Source organism: Nicotiana tomentosiformis, chromosome 1 (genome assembly GCF_000390325.3).
Source record: "Nicotiana tomentosiformis chromosome 1, ASM39032v3, whole genome shotgun sequence".
In the NCBI taxonomy this organism is placed as follows: domain Eukaryota; kingdom Viridiplantae; phylum Streptophyta; class Magnoliopsida; order Solanales; family Solanaceae; genus Nicotiana; species Nicotiana tomentosiformis.
Genome location: NC_090812.1, coordinates 71,295,663 through 71,312,431, shown reverse-complemented (window position 1 = coordinate 71,312,431; position 16,769 = coordinate 71,295,663). Strand labels below are relative to the sequence as shown.

The 16,769-nt window shown below is 35.9% G+C and overlaps 2 protein-coding genes across 2 annotated transcripts; one reads left to right on the top strand and one right to left on the bottom strand.

Moving 5' to 3' along the window:
* Window positions 1–2,146: 2,146 nt before the first annotated feature.
* Window positions 2,147–2,929, bottom strand: LOC138906786 (uncharacterized). Its single transcript, XM_070196427.1, has 3 exons — window positions 2,917–2,929; window positions 2,457–2,812; window positions 2,147–2,365 (listed from the first exon to the last, which is right to left on the bottom strand). The coding sequence occupies exons 1-3, from the start codon at window positions 2,927–2,929 to the stop codon at window positions 2,147–2,149; spliced, it is 588 nt and encodes a 195-aa protein (XP_070052528.1).
* A 5,583-nt stretch (window positions 2,930–8,512) lies between these two features.
* LOC104109622 (uncharacterized) lies at window positions 8,513–16,368 on the top strand. The gene is made up of 2 exons (XM_070196422.1): window positions 8,513–8,615; window positions 15,941–16,368. Exons 1-2 carry the CDS (start codon window positions 8,513–8,515, stop codon window positions 16,366–16,368), a joined length of 531 nt encoding a protein of 176 aa, XP_070052523.1.
* The last annotated feature ends 401 nt before the right edge of the window (window positions 16,369–16,769 follow it).

Here is a 16,769-nt window from a genome sequence, read left to right as displayed (position 1 = left end):
CATGCTTGTGGGCCTTGCTTTAATCCATATAAAGCTTTATTCAACCGCAACACTTTATCTTCATGGTTTTTGACCACAAAGCCCAATGATTGTTCAACATAGACTTTTTCTTCAAGATAGTCATTCAAAAAAGCTGACTTGACATCTAGTTGATGGATCTTCCAGTTCATTTACGCCGCCAAAGAGATGAGCAAACGAATCATCTCCATACATGCAACAGGTGCATAGACTTCTTCATAGTCAATACCTTGCCTTTTCTTGTAGCCTTTAAAGACAAGTCGTGCCTTGTATCTCTCCACATCTACATCAGCATTCTTCTTTTCCTTGTATACCCATTTAACTTCAATTATCTCCACCTTTTGTCTGTAACAGCTTTATCAAAGTTCATTGGTTCACTGTCAGTAAAGAGACAATATAAAGAATCAAAATTAGTAACTTTTTCTGTGTCTTCATAGAGCTCTTGAATACTTCTTGTCATTTGCGGCTGTTTATTTAAACTTTCTTGAAAAGAGGGAGATGCAACATTGGTTGGAGAAGGAGGTGGAGTTGTATCCTACACAGGTTCCACGGTCTCTAGTTCTTCTTCATCACCAAAGTAAGGAAGAAAATCATATGAAGTTTCTTCCTGAGCTTCCCAGTTCCATGCCAATTCTTCATCAAATTCAACATCGTAACTTACCACCATCTTGCCGCTACTTAGGTTGTATAGCTTGTAGCCTTTTGAACTCGTATCATAGCCAACAAACACATGCTTGACACTTTGATCGTCAAGAGTCGCTCTCCCTTGATGTGGCATATGAGTATAGGCAATGCTCCCAAAGATTTTCAAGTACTTGACACTTGGCTTTCTTCCACTCCATACTTTTTGAGGGGGTTTGATATCTAACATTCTTTGTTGGAGGCCTGTTGTTCAAATAAACTGCACAAGATACAGTTTCTGCCCAAAATTCCTTGGGCAAATTTTTAGCTTTTAACATACATCTAGCCATATTAAGAATCGTTCGATTCTTTCTCTCTGCAATTCCATTTTGTTGGGGTGAATAAGGTATCGTTAGAGGGCGACAGATTTCATGAGATTGACAAAAATCATTAAATTCTTTTGAAGTGAGTTCGCCTACTCTATCGGACCTTAAAACTTTTATTTCATAGCCACTTTCTTTTTTTACAAGTACTTTGAAATTTTTAAAAGCAACAAAAGCTTCAGATTTTTGGTTCAAGAAATAAACCCAAGTCTTTCTACTAAAGTCATCAATGAATAGTAGAAAGTATTTACTTTTACCAAAGGAAGGTGGATTGATTGACCCACACACATCAGTATGAACAAGCTGGAGCGGTTTGGTTGCTCTTGACATGGCCTCCTTTGGAGAACTCCTCCTTACATTTTTTCTAATAAAACAAGCTTCACACAATTGATTGGGATGATTGATTGATGGTATCCCATGCACCATGTTCTTTTCTCCCATTGATTTGAGCGCTTCAAAATTTAAGTGCCCAAATCGCATGTGCCAACAACATGATTCATCTTTCACATTAGCCTTCAAACACTTTGTATCGATTGTCTTAAGATTCAGAGAGAATAATCTATTCTTAGCCATATGCACTTTAGCAATTAAAATTTCACTTGAATCTCTAAGCCAAAGATGCATATTTTTTATGTGGATGTCATATTCCTTTTCAAGAAGTTGGCCCAAACTCAAAATATTACTTTTTAATTTTGGGACATAATAAATATTTTGAATTAACTTATGGTCACCATTTTTACAGGAGATCAAAATCGTACATATCCCTTCGATTTGAATCTTTGAGGTATCTCCAAAGGACACATTACCTCTCACAATTTTATTGATCTCCACAAACTTCTCTTTGCATCCACACATATGATTGCTTGCTCTATTGTCCAAATATCACGAGCTGCAATCATCCTTGTCTTCTTCCTTGAATGTCATCAACAACGTTGACTCAATTTCTTCTTTCTTGTTGTCAACAAGGTTAGATTTTTCTTCTACATTGTTACGACATTCCCAAGAGTAATGACCAAATTTATGATAAATATAACACTCGATTTTTGATTTGTCATACCTTTATCCATTATTTTCTTGATAGTAGCCACGTCCTCTTCCTCCCCTTTGTCTACGGCCACGACCTCTTAATGTTTGGTGGATTTTAACTTCATTGTTGAAGTTGTTGCCGTTACATCTTCCTCTTCCATAACTGCCACGGCCTCGTCCCCGTCCATTCCCTCGATAGCTCTTTTAACCTCCATAATCCTTGAAGGATGCCTGAGTTTTAAGAAGTTGCTCCAATGGCACTTCTTATCTCCTTTTGATCTTTTCTTCGTGGGCCTGTAAAGAGCCCTCCAATTGCTCTACCATCATAGAGTCTAAATCTTTAGACTCCTCAATAGCACACACCACAAAATTAAATTTAGGTGTTAAAATGCGAAAGATTTTTTCTACCACACGGACATCTTCTATGTCCTCACCGTATCTTCTTAGTTGATTTACAACAGCCTTCACTTTTGAACAATAATCTGAAATAGATTCGGATTCTTTCATTTTTAAAACTTCAAAATCAGACCTTAGAGTTTGAAGTTTTACCTTCCTCACCTTGTCTACTCCTTGAAGAGAATTTTGTAAAATCCCCCAAGCTTCCTTTGAGGTGGTAGTATCTGCTACCTTCTCAAACATGGCATCATCCAAACATTGGTGGATGAGCGTGAGGGCCTGTTGATCCTTCTTCCTTGTCTTTGCCAAGATATCTTTTTTATTTTGAGGCAGAACTTCCTCATTATCGGGTTTTGCATACCCTCTATCTACGATTTTTCACACATCCTGAGAACCAAGAATGACTTTCATACGTAGATACCATTTTTCATAATTATCTTTTGTGAGACGGGGTACTGAAAAGACATCGTACCTTTATTTGCCATGGCTCTGATACCACGTTGTTGGAAAAAATAATAATCCCGCTCAGGAATAATATTCACGACAAATAATAATAACACAAGAGAGTAGCAACGACACCAACTCTTTTAATGGGTAAAATACAATACCCGAGTGGAGAAATATAACCACTATAATATTACAACTTAGTAGTGTCAAGAGACTACTACAATTTTAAAAAAAATAACACTCTTTATTTAAAACACTTCACTATAATATTACTCACACTCACTATTTATCTCACATACTATAATCTGTGAATTACTCTCTCTAACTTCTATTGTTTCTCTCTTATTTTGGTGTAATTGAAATGAAGAATGGAGGCCTCTATTTATAGTAATAGATGTCATCCAACTACTACAAAGAAGATGACTTCTTGTTAATTTAGTCCTATAATTTTTCAACAAAGTTAGGCACCTCCTATTTTTTTCTTCAACAAAGTTGTCAATAAAGTTAGGCACTTATCCCATTTTTTTCATTTCTTTTTTGTTTTTCTTCAATATGAGCCCCACTGAATAGATAATAGTCACTCATGTAACCTGTTAGGAAGCCAGTGTTTAGTCCAAATTGTTTGTTTTAATTTGAGCCATTCATAGATACTCTTGTTTATCCTCAGCCAGAAGGGCTAACTAAACAACTCAAGTTGTCCAAATCTTTACTTTGGGACAAAGAACGGAAAAATCAAAGCTCTAAAAATTTTCAGGCTACACATTAAATATTGTAGTCTTATTTTCATTTTATTGAAGTTCAGTTAAAGTCAAAATTATAAATCTTCAAACAATATCACCGTAGTAAAAGATCCAACACGATAGATCACTAAACTAACTTTTTGAACTATGCAATTACCTTGAAAGAGCAAAATCAGAGCAGCGAAGAACATCATCAACGCCCAGGAAGATGAACAAACTATTCTAATCTTCCTGCTCTATGCTTCAGAAGTTCCCTATATGGTTATTTGAATCATGAGCAATAGCAGAAAACGACTACACCAGTAATTCCAAATGCCCATTACAAGTTAAAAGAGCTCAAAGAATGATTAAAAAATAAAAGTGAGACATTTTTGTAGGAGTCATCAGATGTTAAAGTGACCAAACATTAGAATTTAGTTATAAGATATTCTGTGAACAGTTTCAGATCTTTATATGAGCTTTTATAGTCAAGGTCTTTAATTAACGCTTAGGATCTATACTTACATCTCATCATAATCAGTTAATATCGAAGACAAAAAATGAATAATATTGCACATTAAACTCTTTGAAACGTTAATCATCGAAAAAAGGAAAAATATGTAGTGACCTATAGTGATATGCAGAAATTTTCTTATCTAAAATAGCTTTGACTACAAGTCAATAAGACAGCTGATCTCAACTATAAGGGTTTCATCACACAGTGATACATCCCCATCTGTAACATTAACAAAAACCACTTCTAGGCAACTCTTTTGTGGATTTCTAGCACAAAAGAGTTAATTCCATTCGCTTTATTGTTAATTGTTGGGAAAAAGGATCACAGATTATACACAGGAAAACACTAAAAACAAAGCGAAACGAAGTAAGAGGGAATAACGTGCAGGAACTGAGGTTACCAAGCTGCAATCCAGAAGCGCAAAGTGACCCAAACGAAGCAGTCGTAGCAATTTCTGCTACAAAATAGAGAATTCTTCCGCTTGCTCTCCAGTAAGACTATGGTGATGGAATCCAAGAGAGCATGTTGTGAGGTGTAGAGCTTGGGCAGTTGGTAAAACTTTTCTAGTTTTCTGATAGCAAATGTACATTAATCAACATGTGTTTGGAGCTAAGGCCATAGCTTTATCAAATGTGTCAGCAAATAAGCATATTTCCAAATGAGAAGTAAAATAACGAATCGAGCAGCAAAAGAGAAGCTGCAAGTGCTTTAGCTGTATAGCAGAAAAGTTTAAACAAAGTTCATATGAAAAACAACCAAAGTATTTATGTAAATGTGTTATATACAAATGCAGAGAGAGAGAGAGAGAATTTAAGATCTACAAGTATTGCTAGTTCATTAAGTTCGCTGTCAAGGATATAAAATAGTGTTGGGAATAAACCCTACAAAAATAATATTCACGAAAATAAAAATGGAATAATAACATAGCATCGAAATACGATAATTAACAAGAATAAAAGAGTGACAACGACATCAAGATTTTTATGTGGAAAACCCTTTTGAATAAGGGAAAAAGCTACGGCCCGAGAGATAAACAATTAGGTTAGCAGTATCTGGAAAATAAGGAGCATCATGTCACACAATTAGTTTTGCAAGACCCAGATTATTATCATCAGGATCATCACATTATCCATCATCCATTATCTAAATTTAAGTTCACTTTTACAAGTTTCACTGGTCATATCATTTTGTATCGTTAAAACATGTCAAACACTAGTCAAGACTGGGGTAACACATGATTTTTATTTCATTCACTGGTACCGAAGAGTAAAGAAATTAAAGCTATTATTGAATGTAGTACAACATTTTAAAGCCATACGTCAAGGACTAACAAACTATAAGATTCTAAACAAAAATATACTTTGATTCCAATACGGCCTGACACTTGTTGCAAAGTTCACTTAAATTAGTCACTCATTATTCTTGATGAATTCTCAACTACAGTATACCTGTTCAACCAAAGGGAAAACAGAAACCAAACTAGAGCTGTCCTAGCCAACTAAAATCTGGCAGATGAATTGAAATTTCAGGCAAATAACGGTCTTATTATGACCTTAATTTTAAATGAAAAGATTCAACAGCATTGTTAAACCTCGATAATGACTGCTAAAAGTTATTCGAGGTAAACTAACAATGCAGACCTCTTTCTTCCAAGAAAGAAGCCAAAAAGGAATAAAGCAAGGTAGGAAAACACTACAGTTCATAAGGCTAATTATCAAAATAATAGCCCGTTTGGATTGCTTAAAAAAAAGTGATTTTTAAACATAAATAACTTTTAAGCCGCAGTAAGTTGGGGTTGCATAACTTATTATTTTTGGCTTGTTTTAAGCAGTATTTAACTTATTTTAAGTACTTTTTAACTTTATCAAACACTAAAAAAAGCTAAAAAGAGCTTAAAAGCTGAATTGACCAGCTTAAAAGTCATTCCAAACACCCTCTAAATCTGGCTTATAGATCAGATTACCTTAATAGGTCCAGAAAAATAAGAGGTGCAAAGTAATCACAATGCACACGTACAACATCTAAAATGCACAAAGAAAAACCACCACGAGAAACAAAGCTACCACGACATGTCATATTTGATATTTGTATGCGAGAAGGGTAAGTTCAAAGGAAATACTAATTAGTTACATAGAGAATTTCAGTATAATTGATGGCATGAGTAGTTTATCAAAAACTTAAGATACAACGACATTTCTCGTATTCAATCTGGAAACTACTTGCAGTCTATGTTGAAATTGTCAAAAGTCCTACATCGGTGGATGACAATTTTGAATGGGAATTTCACCATATAAAAGGAGACCTAATATTTAGGATTTAAATACACCTCTCATTTGCCTTTTTTTTATCTTCTTAAGGCATTTGTATCTTCTCTCTTTAGTATTATTTCACTTGTAATTTTGGAGTGGAATAAAATATTGATTGTGTCCGAGGAAGTAGGCAAAATTGGCCGAACCTCGTAAATTCTGGTGTTCTTTTATTGTTGTCTTATTGTCTTGTTTATTATTTAGTGGTTGTCATAATTTTTGGTATAGTAGTTGTGACTCATTCACACTATATACATTTGGCTTCCGCAACAATTGGTATCAGAGCCAAGGTACTGTCTAAGTATGCTCTGTGGTTGCAGCATAGTCTGATCTTCCACATCAGAAAAGATCTATCTTGGTAACTGAGTCAAGGTTCTGTCTGAGTATGCTCTGTGGTTGCAGCTTAGTCTGATCTTCCACACCAGAAAGGAAATAATCTTGATTTGTGTCGTCAGCTACTAAATAATATTTGTGTCAAAATGGGAGACAGTAAACAAGAAGAATCTACATCAAGTGTCAATAATACGTCATCGTTGGCATCTTCGCTTATGACAAGAATTGTGTCAAATGCGAAATTTGCGGTAGAAATTTTTGACGGGTCAGGACATTTTGGGATGTGGCAAGGCGAGGTTCTGGATGTTCTTTTTCAACAAGGGCTAGATCTTGCCATTGAAGAAAAGAAGCCAGATGTTAGAAGAAGATTGAAAAATTATCAATCGTGTTGCTTGCGGTACCATTCGATCCTACCTTGCTAGAGAGCAAAAATATCCATATACAAAGAAAACTTCTGCAAGTAAATTATGGAAATCACTGAAGGATAAATTTTTGAAGAAAAACAGTCAAAATAAATTGTACATGAAGAAGAGACTGTTTCACTTCACCTATGTTCCTGGTACCACAATGAATGAACATATCACCAGTTTCAATAAGTTGGTCACAGATTTGTAAAATATGGATGCAACTTTTGATGATGGTGACTTGGCCTTGATGTTGTTGGGGTCACTTCCTAATGAGTACGAGCACCTTAAAACTACTCTACTCCATGAAAATGACGAAATTTCTCTCAGAGAAGTTTGTTTGGCTTTGTATAGCTATGAATAAAGAAAGGGAGAAAAACAGAAGGGCGGAGAAGGAGAAGCACTAATTGTGAGGGGTCATCCTCAAAATCAAACGAGGACTAAGAAGGGAAGATCCAAGTCGAGATCTAGACCCAGCAAAGATGAATGTGCCTTTTGTCGAGAAAAGGGGCACTGGAAGAAAGACTGTCCGAAGTTGAAGAATAAGGCCAGACATAACAATGGAAAGGCCATTATGGATTCAAATGTAGCTGATTGTGATGATTCAGACTTCTCATTAGTTACAACAGAGTTATCAACATCATCAGACATATGGTTGATGGACTCGGCTTGTAGCTATCATATGTGTCCCAACAAGGACTGGTTCGTGAATTTTCAAGAAGGAGAATATGGAGTCATCCACACAGTGGATAACAACCCTCTTACCTCATATGGCATTGGTTCAATAAGATTAAGGAGCCATGATGGAATGATCAGAACATTAATAGATGTTCGATATGTATCGGGTTTGAAGAAAAATCTCATCTCTGTGGGAGCCCTAGAATCAAAAGGGTTCAAAATCATTGCAGAAAATGGAGTGATGAGAATATGCTCCGGTGCACTAGTGGTAATGAAGGCCAATCGGAAGAACAATATCATGTACCGCTATCATGGTAGTACAGTTATTAGGACAGCAACAGTGACATCTAGTGATGACAAAGAGGCAGAAGCAACCAGGCTATGGCACATGCGCTTGGGACATGCTGGAGGGAAATCCTTGAAAGCTCTATCTAATCAAGGATTGTTAAAAGACGTAAAGACTTGCAACTTGGAGTTTTGCGAGCATTGTGTCAAAGGGAAACAGACAAGGGTTAAATTTGGTACAGCGATCCATAATACTAAAGGCATTTTGGATTATGTACACTCTGATGTTTGGGGTTCTTCCAAAACACCTTCATTGGGTGGGAAGCACTATTTTGTAACCTTTGTTGATGATTTTTTTCGAAGAGTGTGGGTGTATACAATGAAGAGGAAAGATAAAGTGTTGGGAATTTTTCTCAAATGGAAGACGATGGTGGAGAATCAAACAGACAGGAGGATCAAGGGTATTCGCACAGACAATGGAGGTGAATACAAAAATGATCATTTCAATAAGGTCTGTGAAAATGATGGCATCGTCCGACACTTCACTGTCAGAAATACACCACAACAGAATGGAGTGGCAGAACGTATGAACCGGACTTTACTGGAGAAGGTACGGTGTATGTTGTCCAATGCTGGCTTGGGCAAAGAATTTTGGGCTGAGGCAATTACATATGCATGCCACCTCATTAATCGTCTACCATCTGCTGCTATTGATGGCAAGACACCATTTGAAAAATGGTATGGAAAACCTGCTGTAGATTATGACTCTTTGCACGTGTTTGGCTCAATTGCATACTATCATGTGAAAGAGTCAAAATTGGATCCGAGAGCAAAGAAGGCTATATTTATGGGGATTACTTCTGGAGTCAAAGGATACCGCTTATGGTGTCCAGAGACAAGGAATATTATATTCAGCAGAGATGTTACCTTTGATGAATCTGCCATAACAGATAAGGTGACAGTTGAAGATGTCAAACAAACTGGTGGTGCATCAAAGCAGGTGGAGTTTGAGGGAAAATTTATTTTTCCTACACAAGAAGCAGAGGAGGAAACTCATGAAGATTACCCTCTGGAAGAAGAGCTAGTAGAGAGGGAGATTCCAACTCAGGAACCTCGACAACAACTTGAATCAATAGCAACCAGCAGGCCAAAAAGGACAATAACGAAACTTGTTCGTCTCATAGAGACGGTTGCTTGTGCAACCTCAATTGTAGCTGATGGTGTTCCTACCACTTATAAAGACGCAATCCAAAGTTCAAAAGAAGATAAGTGAAGGATTGCCATGAATGAAGAAATGCAGTCCCTTCATCAGAATCATACATGGAAATTGGCTAATCTCCCGAAGGGAAAGAAAACAATTGGGTGCAAATGGGTATTTGCAAAGAAAGAAGGATTTCCTAACCAAGAAGATGTTCGCTACAAAGTAAGATTGGTGGCCAAAGGATATGCTCAGAAGGAGGGAATTGATTACAATGAAGTATTTTTTTCAGTTGTAAAACATTCCTCCATTAGAATTATGTTGGCTTTGGTAGCACAGTTGAATTTGGAACTAGTTCAGATGGATGTAAAAACTGCGTTTTTACATGAAAACTTGGAGGAGGAAATCTACATGAATCAACCAGAAGGATTCAAAGTTGCTGGAAAAGAAAATATGGTATGCAAACTTGAAAAATCGTTGTACGGATTGAAACAATCTTCTAGACAATGGTACAAGCGATTTGACAAGTTTATGTTGCGGCAAGGGTACAAGAGAAGCAAATACGATCATTGTGTGTATTTGCGCAAACTTAATGATGGTTCCTTTGTATATCTTCTCCTATATGTTGATGATATGTTGATAACTTCCAAGAATTCGTAAGAAATTGATAAGTTGAAGATTCAACTGAAGGAGGAGTTCGAGATGAAGGATCTGGGTGAGGCAAAAAAAATTCTTGGCATGGAAATAATAAGAGATAGACGTTCAAAGAAACTCTGTTTATCTCAGAAAGAATATTTGAAGAGAGTACTACAGCGTTTTGGCATAGATAAGAAGACTAAGCCAATTAGTACGCCACTTGCTCCCCATTTTAAGCTAAGTACTACTATATCGCCAAAGGATGAAACTGAACAGGAGTATATGTCAAGGGTGCCATACGCAAATGCTGTTGGTATGTTGATGTATGTAATGGTTTGTACGAGACCTGACATTTCACAAGCCGTTGGAGTTATTAGCAGATATATGCATAATCCAGGAAAGGAGCATTGGCAAGCTGTGAAATGGATTCTACGGTATATTCATAGTACTGTAGATGTTGGGTTAGTTTTTGAGCAGGAAGGCAATCGGTCTGTAGTTGGATATTGTGACTCAGATTTTGCGGGTGATCTGGACAAACGAAGGTCAACTACTGGTTATGTGTTTACTTTTGCAAAGGCACCAGTTAGTTGGAAGTCTACTTTGCAGTCAACAGTTGCTTTGTCTACAACAGAGGCAGAGTACATGGCTATTACGGAGGCTGTGAAGGAGGCAATTTGGCTTCAGGGGTTGCTAAAGGAGCTTGGTATTGAACAAAAAAATATTACAATTTTTTGTGATAGTCAAAGTGCTATTCAATTAGCGAAGAACCAAGTTTATCATGCAAGGACGAAGCACATTGATGTTCGGTATCATTTCGTACGAGAAATCATAGAAGAAGGTGGAGTCACGGTGAAGAAAATTCATACTACGGAGAACCCTGCTGATATGCTGACAAAAGTGGTGACTGCGGTCAAGTTTCAACATTATTTGGATTTGATCAACATTGTTGAACACTAAAGATTGAAGATGAAGACACAACCAAAATTTGTTATTGAGAGAAAATTGAAGATGTGGAATTTTGCCAAGGTGGAGATTTGTTGAAATTGTCAAAAGTCCCACATCGGTGGATGACAATTTTGAATGGGAATTTCACCCTATAAAAGAAGGTCTAATGTTTAGGATTTAAATACACCTCTCATTTGCCTTTTTTATCTTTTTAAGGCATTTGTATCTTCTCTCTTTAGTATTATTTCACTTGTAATTTTGGAGTGGAATAAAATATTGATTGTGTCCGAGGAAGTAGGCAAAATTGGCCGAACCTCGTAAATTCTGGTGTTCTTTTATTGTTGTCTTATTGTCTTGTTTATTATTTAGTGGTTGTCATAATTTTTGGTATAGTAGTTGTGACTCATTCACACTATATACATTTGGCTTCCGCTACAGTCTAGTCATAGAAACTTCACACCTTGATGTTAATCGGACAATTGGTGAAGGATGCCGGGCAATCTAACAATCTCTTAACTAATCGAAGTGAAAATTGGGAAGCACAACTCGTTGAACATCTCTCACATTCTCTTCTCTTTGATATGATATCAAACTTCTCCAAAACTATTGCGCTCTTCAGAAGAAATTTTGAAAGTTTGAGAAGATTCTCAAACTCAAAGCCCTATTCGGAATGATTCTTTAAACACCTATCAGAGGAAATGACAATCTTAACATTCTTGAGGTTGGGAAATAAAAACTTGAAAACCGACCCTGCAATGACATATTATCTCCTGCGTCCGAATATTCAAACTCAAAGTCGTAGAGGAAATCTTCAAGCTGGAGACAGAGAATATAATCAGGACCAAATGCAGGTTAGCCTAATGGAGATTGCACAAAGGTGACAAATATGATTCCACAGTAGAAGTGTTTGATACAGAAAAAATTCAAAGCCGACGACTCGTAATGGTATTTGAAAAATGATTATGATGGCTGTTGCTATCATAAAGATTTTATGGCGTAAGTAACCCAAGCAAATAGTGTTGCGGAAAAATCCTTTTCGTTTCAGAGCTCATTTGCCACAATGAAAGCAACAACAATACTACTTTAAAATGAAGCTTTACAGTGACATAAGCAAAGCTTCTTACTGATAATAGTTACTAATATATTAATGTTCTCCTTCAGAAACAACTTAACAAGACAAGGTGTATAAAATGACTATGTTAATATATTAGTATTCTCCTTCAGAAACAACTTAACAAGACAGGGTGTATAAAATGACTATGTAAAAAGAGAAGAAAAAGTTCTAGATAGGTTACTTTTGTGGTCGCCATGTCTATGTTGAGTGTCTGCAAGTGAGGCGAGGCTTGCAAAAGTCCATCTACTCCATACAAATCAAACTTTTCCATATGCAACTGCAGCGTTAGATATTTGCATCTCAATTCTGGAATCAGCACCCCTTCGAGCTGTAACATACACAGGACCTAGTCAAGTGCAGTAATCCCAATGAAACCAGCTAAGAATGGAGAAAGCAATAACAACAAAAAGAAAGTATTACGCAGCAGAGAGATAGTGTTGTGAGAACTCTAACCATCTAAACACTTTAAGCAACATCGATGTACAAAAATCCCCGTTTCTGGATATATCTTTTGCGGCACGAAAAAAGAAATTTCGGACTTCGAAAAGTTGGCAAAAGGATAGCAAAAGGTGTTGGAGAATATTAGAGATGGAAACACTTAGAAGAGCATTTAACTAACAAATAAGACAGAAATAGTTAACTATAAAAGAAGAAATAGAGTTTTGAATATGGAAAAAACGGTTCGAGGCACGCTATGGAATCTTGTAATTTGCACTCAAATAGAAGTTCCGGAGAACTCTTAAATCTCTCAACTGCTTTTGTACCAACTTAGAGTGAATAAGGAAAGGATACTTTTGAAGAGAGTGAAAAGATGAAGATTTTGAAATCTTGATTATCTACAAAAGCAATCAGCATTTATAAAGATTCAACTGGTAACCAACATACCTTTTCAAGAATAGATGTAGATTGAATAACACCTTTCACAAAGAATAGGTGTATCCTTTAAAGAATGGGTAACACCTTTTCACAAAACAATATGTCTTGTCCAAAGGTACATTTTAATCATGAATCACCTTTAGATAAATACCAACAATAGGCACAAAAGGTGTTCCTCAAGTCTCTGTAGTTAATCCAGTCGCACTTGTGAAATTTGTGCAAGGTTCTCGATTGTATAATGCTTACATTATGGAACTGTATGCTAAACATCAATCAGTGAAAATAAGGACTTTTAAGCTAAAAACAAACCTCGGCAAACCAAGTTCCGATTGTTAGCTCGGTTGTATAACTCAACTTTTGAAGATTATGTGCGACGAGGGTCTTAAAAACTTGATGATAATCATGACAACTGTTTTCCTCATCATCAACAATGCCCTCCTCCATAGCCTGGATGTAGGGATGGCAAGCGATGCCGGCGGGCGGTTTCTCTCTTAACCCGCAAAATTTCAACCCGCCCCGCATCACACCCGCACCACCCCGCCCCGCAACTTGAAAAAGTATAATTTTGTAAAGAAAATAATCTATACAATAGCAATAGATAAAGCATGTAGTAAAGCAAAAAAGCCAATATTTACAGATCATTGAGTACATTCAAAATTTTAAGCTAAAAGTTCGCCACTGGGATGCGATACATCCCAATCTGAAATTCAAGAACCGACACTTAAATACCAATTCTATGAACTTTCAAAACCGGTGCACAAGGAATATATTAACAACAAATTACAAAAACTATTTACTAAAAGGTCAACTTGTCAGAAAAAAATAAAGCATTTTGTTCATAGCAGTAAAGTTCTTATTAATTCATCCATAACAGATGAAGAAAAAGTGAGAACAAATACCATAACAACAACCACAAGAACTTGAAAAGTTGTTATTTCGTAAAAAATTTAAACTCACACTCGCACCAGCACCGCACCCCAAAAAAATATTTTTATTTTATTTTAACCTGCCCCGCCCTGCACTCGCATATATATAAACCCGCACCGCCCCGCATATGTCTAAACCCGCACTCGCACCGCCCATTGCCATCCCTACCTGGATGTCCTTGTAACATGTAATGTAGAAAGTAAGCTTAACATTAACCAAGGAAGACACATCTACAAGCCTACACTTCAAATCATAATGATTTCCTGAAATCTCCAAATGCTGAAGATAAGGGGAAATAATTTCCAAGGGACCATTTTGACCACAAGAAACCCAATTCAACTTCAGTTTTTTTTAATTTTAAAGAATTAATTTCAAGGCGCTCGAAACCGTCAAACAAATACAATTCCATAGCTTCCAATTCCGGACACCCTTTGAGTAAGTTGACAATATTATCATCCTCGAACGTACGTCACATCCACCAATTTTATGCTCTTTAGAGACTTCCATGTAATATTTTTCTATGTATGGGTGTCCCAATAAATTTAAGGCTTATTAATGAGCAAATCTCATACGTCCAATTGGTTACTTGATGGACGTACTAGATTCTATTTAAATCTCTATAAATTGGTCATCTCTCCACCATTAGGGTTACCACTTTTTACTATATACAATTCCATCACTGATGGCTGTGGTAACGTAAGGTTAGGGCTAGGAGGTAGAAATCAATTTACCAATTAACATACGATTATTTATAAAATTATCATGTTCAAGATCCTGATATGCGTTAAAGTTTATGTTTACATATGATATCAGAGCGTGGGATTTGATTGAATGGATAATCTTCGATAAAGAATGTAATGTTAAATATATGATTATGCGCCTTACGGATTACACAGTTATGAAAAGAACCTTAAAGTGCATGGCGTCTATTCTGTGTATAGTTCGGACTTCACGTTCTTTGCTTTATGCAATTAATTATTCAACCCATTAGTTGTAGCTATTTAGTATTTATTTTAAAGAATAAAATTAATGGCTTCGGTTTGGTGCTCAAACTGTTCAGATATATATTCTAATTTTCATCTTTTAACTTTCTCAAACATGATGTAGTCTTGAATATTATTAGATTATTTTGTTTGGAAAAAGATTATGATTATAACTGTTTTTAGCAATTAGAGGTCATGATATCTATCCTTAAACAAATATATAAGCTAAAAGGAGTTTTGGTGTTGAGCAATGAAGACAACGACTTGAACAATGTAATATTGACGGTACGGTCTCCTTTAGGGTTGTTTTTTGTTTTTTTAAAAAGAATGATAGCTAAAGTGTGTCAGAATATGATGAGTAATATTCGGATGCCTTAACGTAGTAAATTGGTCTAAGCCCATACAATTTTTCATTGATTTTGCTGACAGTTGTTTGATGTGAGGTTTGACTCATTATTAGTTACTGTTTATTTATTGAGCCATAACGTTAATTTTGATATATTTAAGTTATTTGGCACATTAAGTAATTAAGTTATTGATAAATTCATTACCTTTAGTTTTATGTATGTACTTAAAGTTATATAGTTTGTTAGTTATCAAAGTGATCAAACTAGAATATTTAAAATATACACATACATAATATTTAAATTTTATGCATGTACTAATATTTATATAGTTTGTTCCTCACCAAAGTGATCGAACTAGACTGTTTAAGGTATTCACATGCATAAAATCTTATGATATTTATTTTATGTGTGCATTTATGTTTATAGTTTGTTAGTCACCAAAGTGGCCAAACTAGCATGTTCATGAAAAATATGCATACATAAAATTATAGTTTATCCATGAAATTAATGAAATGCCTATCATTTATCCAAAGGTGGATCAATTATTCTATGAATAGTGAATATGATGAGGCAAATTAATATTTTTTAGTCAAAATATATATTGTCTGTCCAAAGATGTCATATATGTTTGGTTAAAAATATTTAATTACCTATTAAAGACTAAATGACATTTAAATTATGATAGTGTGTCGCAATATTTACCCAAAGGAGAATTGTAATATACTTTAATTGTTTTAATGAATCCATATTGATTTGTGAGCATGTTTTATCTATTTTGCAGTTATTCCTCTTCATTCGCATGCTTCGTTTGTTACTGTGTTCAATGGATTGAACTTCTCTGGATGGCATGAACAAGTCCAGTTCCACTTAGGTGTAATGGATCTTGACTTGGCTTTGCTGAATGATAAGCCCACTTCCATTACTGATACGAGCAGTGCGGATGAGAAGTCTTTCCATAAAGCATGGGAACGTTCTAACAGGCTGAGCCTTATGTTTATACGAATGACTATTGCCAACAACATTAAGAGTACTATTCCACAAACAGAAAGTACCAGGGAATACCTGAAGTTTGTGGAAGAAAGTTTTCGTCCTGCAGATAAGTCTCTCGCTGGTACACTAATGGCTGAACTCACGACTATGAAGTTTGATGGGTCGCGTAGTATGCAAAATCATAGCATCGAGATGACTAACATTGCAGGAAAACTTTAGACCCTGGGGATGAAAGTGAATGACTCCTTCTTGGCTCAGTTTATTCTGAACTCGTTACCTCCTAAATATGGACCTTTTCAAATTAACTATAACACTATTAAGGATAAGTGGAATGTTAGTGAACCGTCCAGTATGCTAACTCAAGAGGAGTCAAGACTTAAGAAATAAGGGAGTCATTCAATTAACCTCATGGGTCAAGGAGCTAGTAAAGGACTTAAAATGAAGGCCAACAAGTTCAAGAAGAAGAAAGCACCTGCTAAACTTAACAGGATGCTAAGAAGGAACATAAGGCAAATACGTGTCATTTCTGTAACAAGGAAGGACACTATCAGAAAGATTGCCTGAAACGTAAAGCTTGGTTCGAAAAGAAAGGTACACTTAGTGATTTTGTATGTTTCGAA

What these genes read in the sequence shown, in the direction of transcription:
- LOC104109622 (XM_070196422.1), top strand. Translation starts at nt 8,513, where the DNA reads ATGAAGAGGAAAGATAAAGTGTTGGGAATTTTTCTCAAATGGAAGACG. An exon ending in TATTCGCACAGACAATGGAG is followed by an intron (nt 8,616 to 15,940) that starts GTGAATACAAAA and finishes TCTATTTTGCAG; the next exon opens with TTATTCCTCTTCATTCGCAT.
- LOC138906786 (XM_070196427.1), bottom strand. An exon ending in ACATAGAAGATGTCCGTGTG is followed by an intron (nt 2,366 to 2,456) that starts GTAGAAAAAATC and finishes CTATGATGGTAG; the next exon opens with AGCAATTGGAGGGCTCTTTA.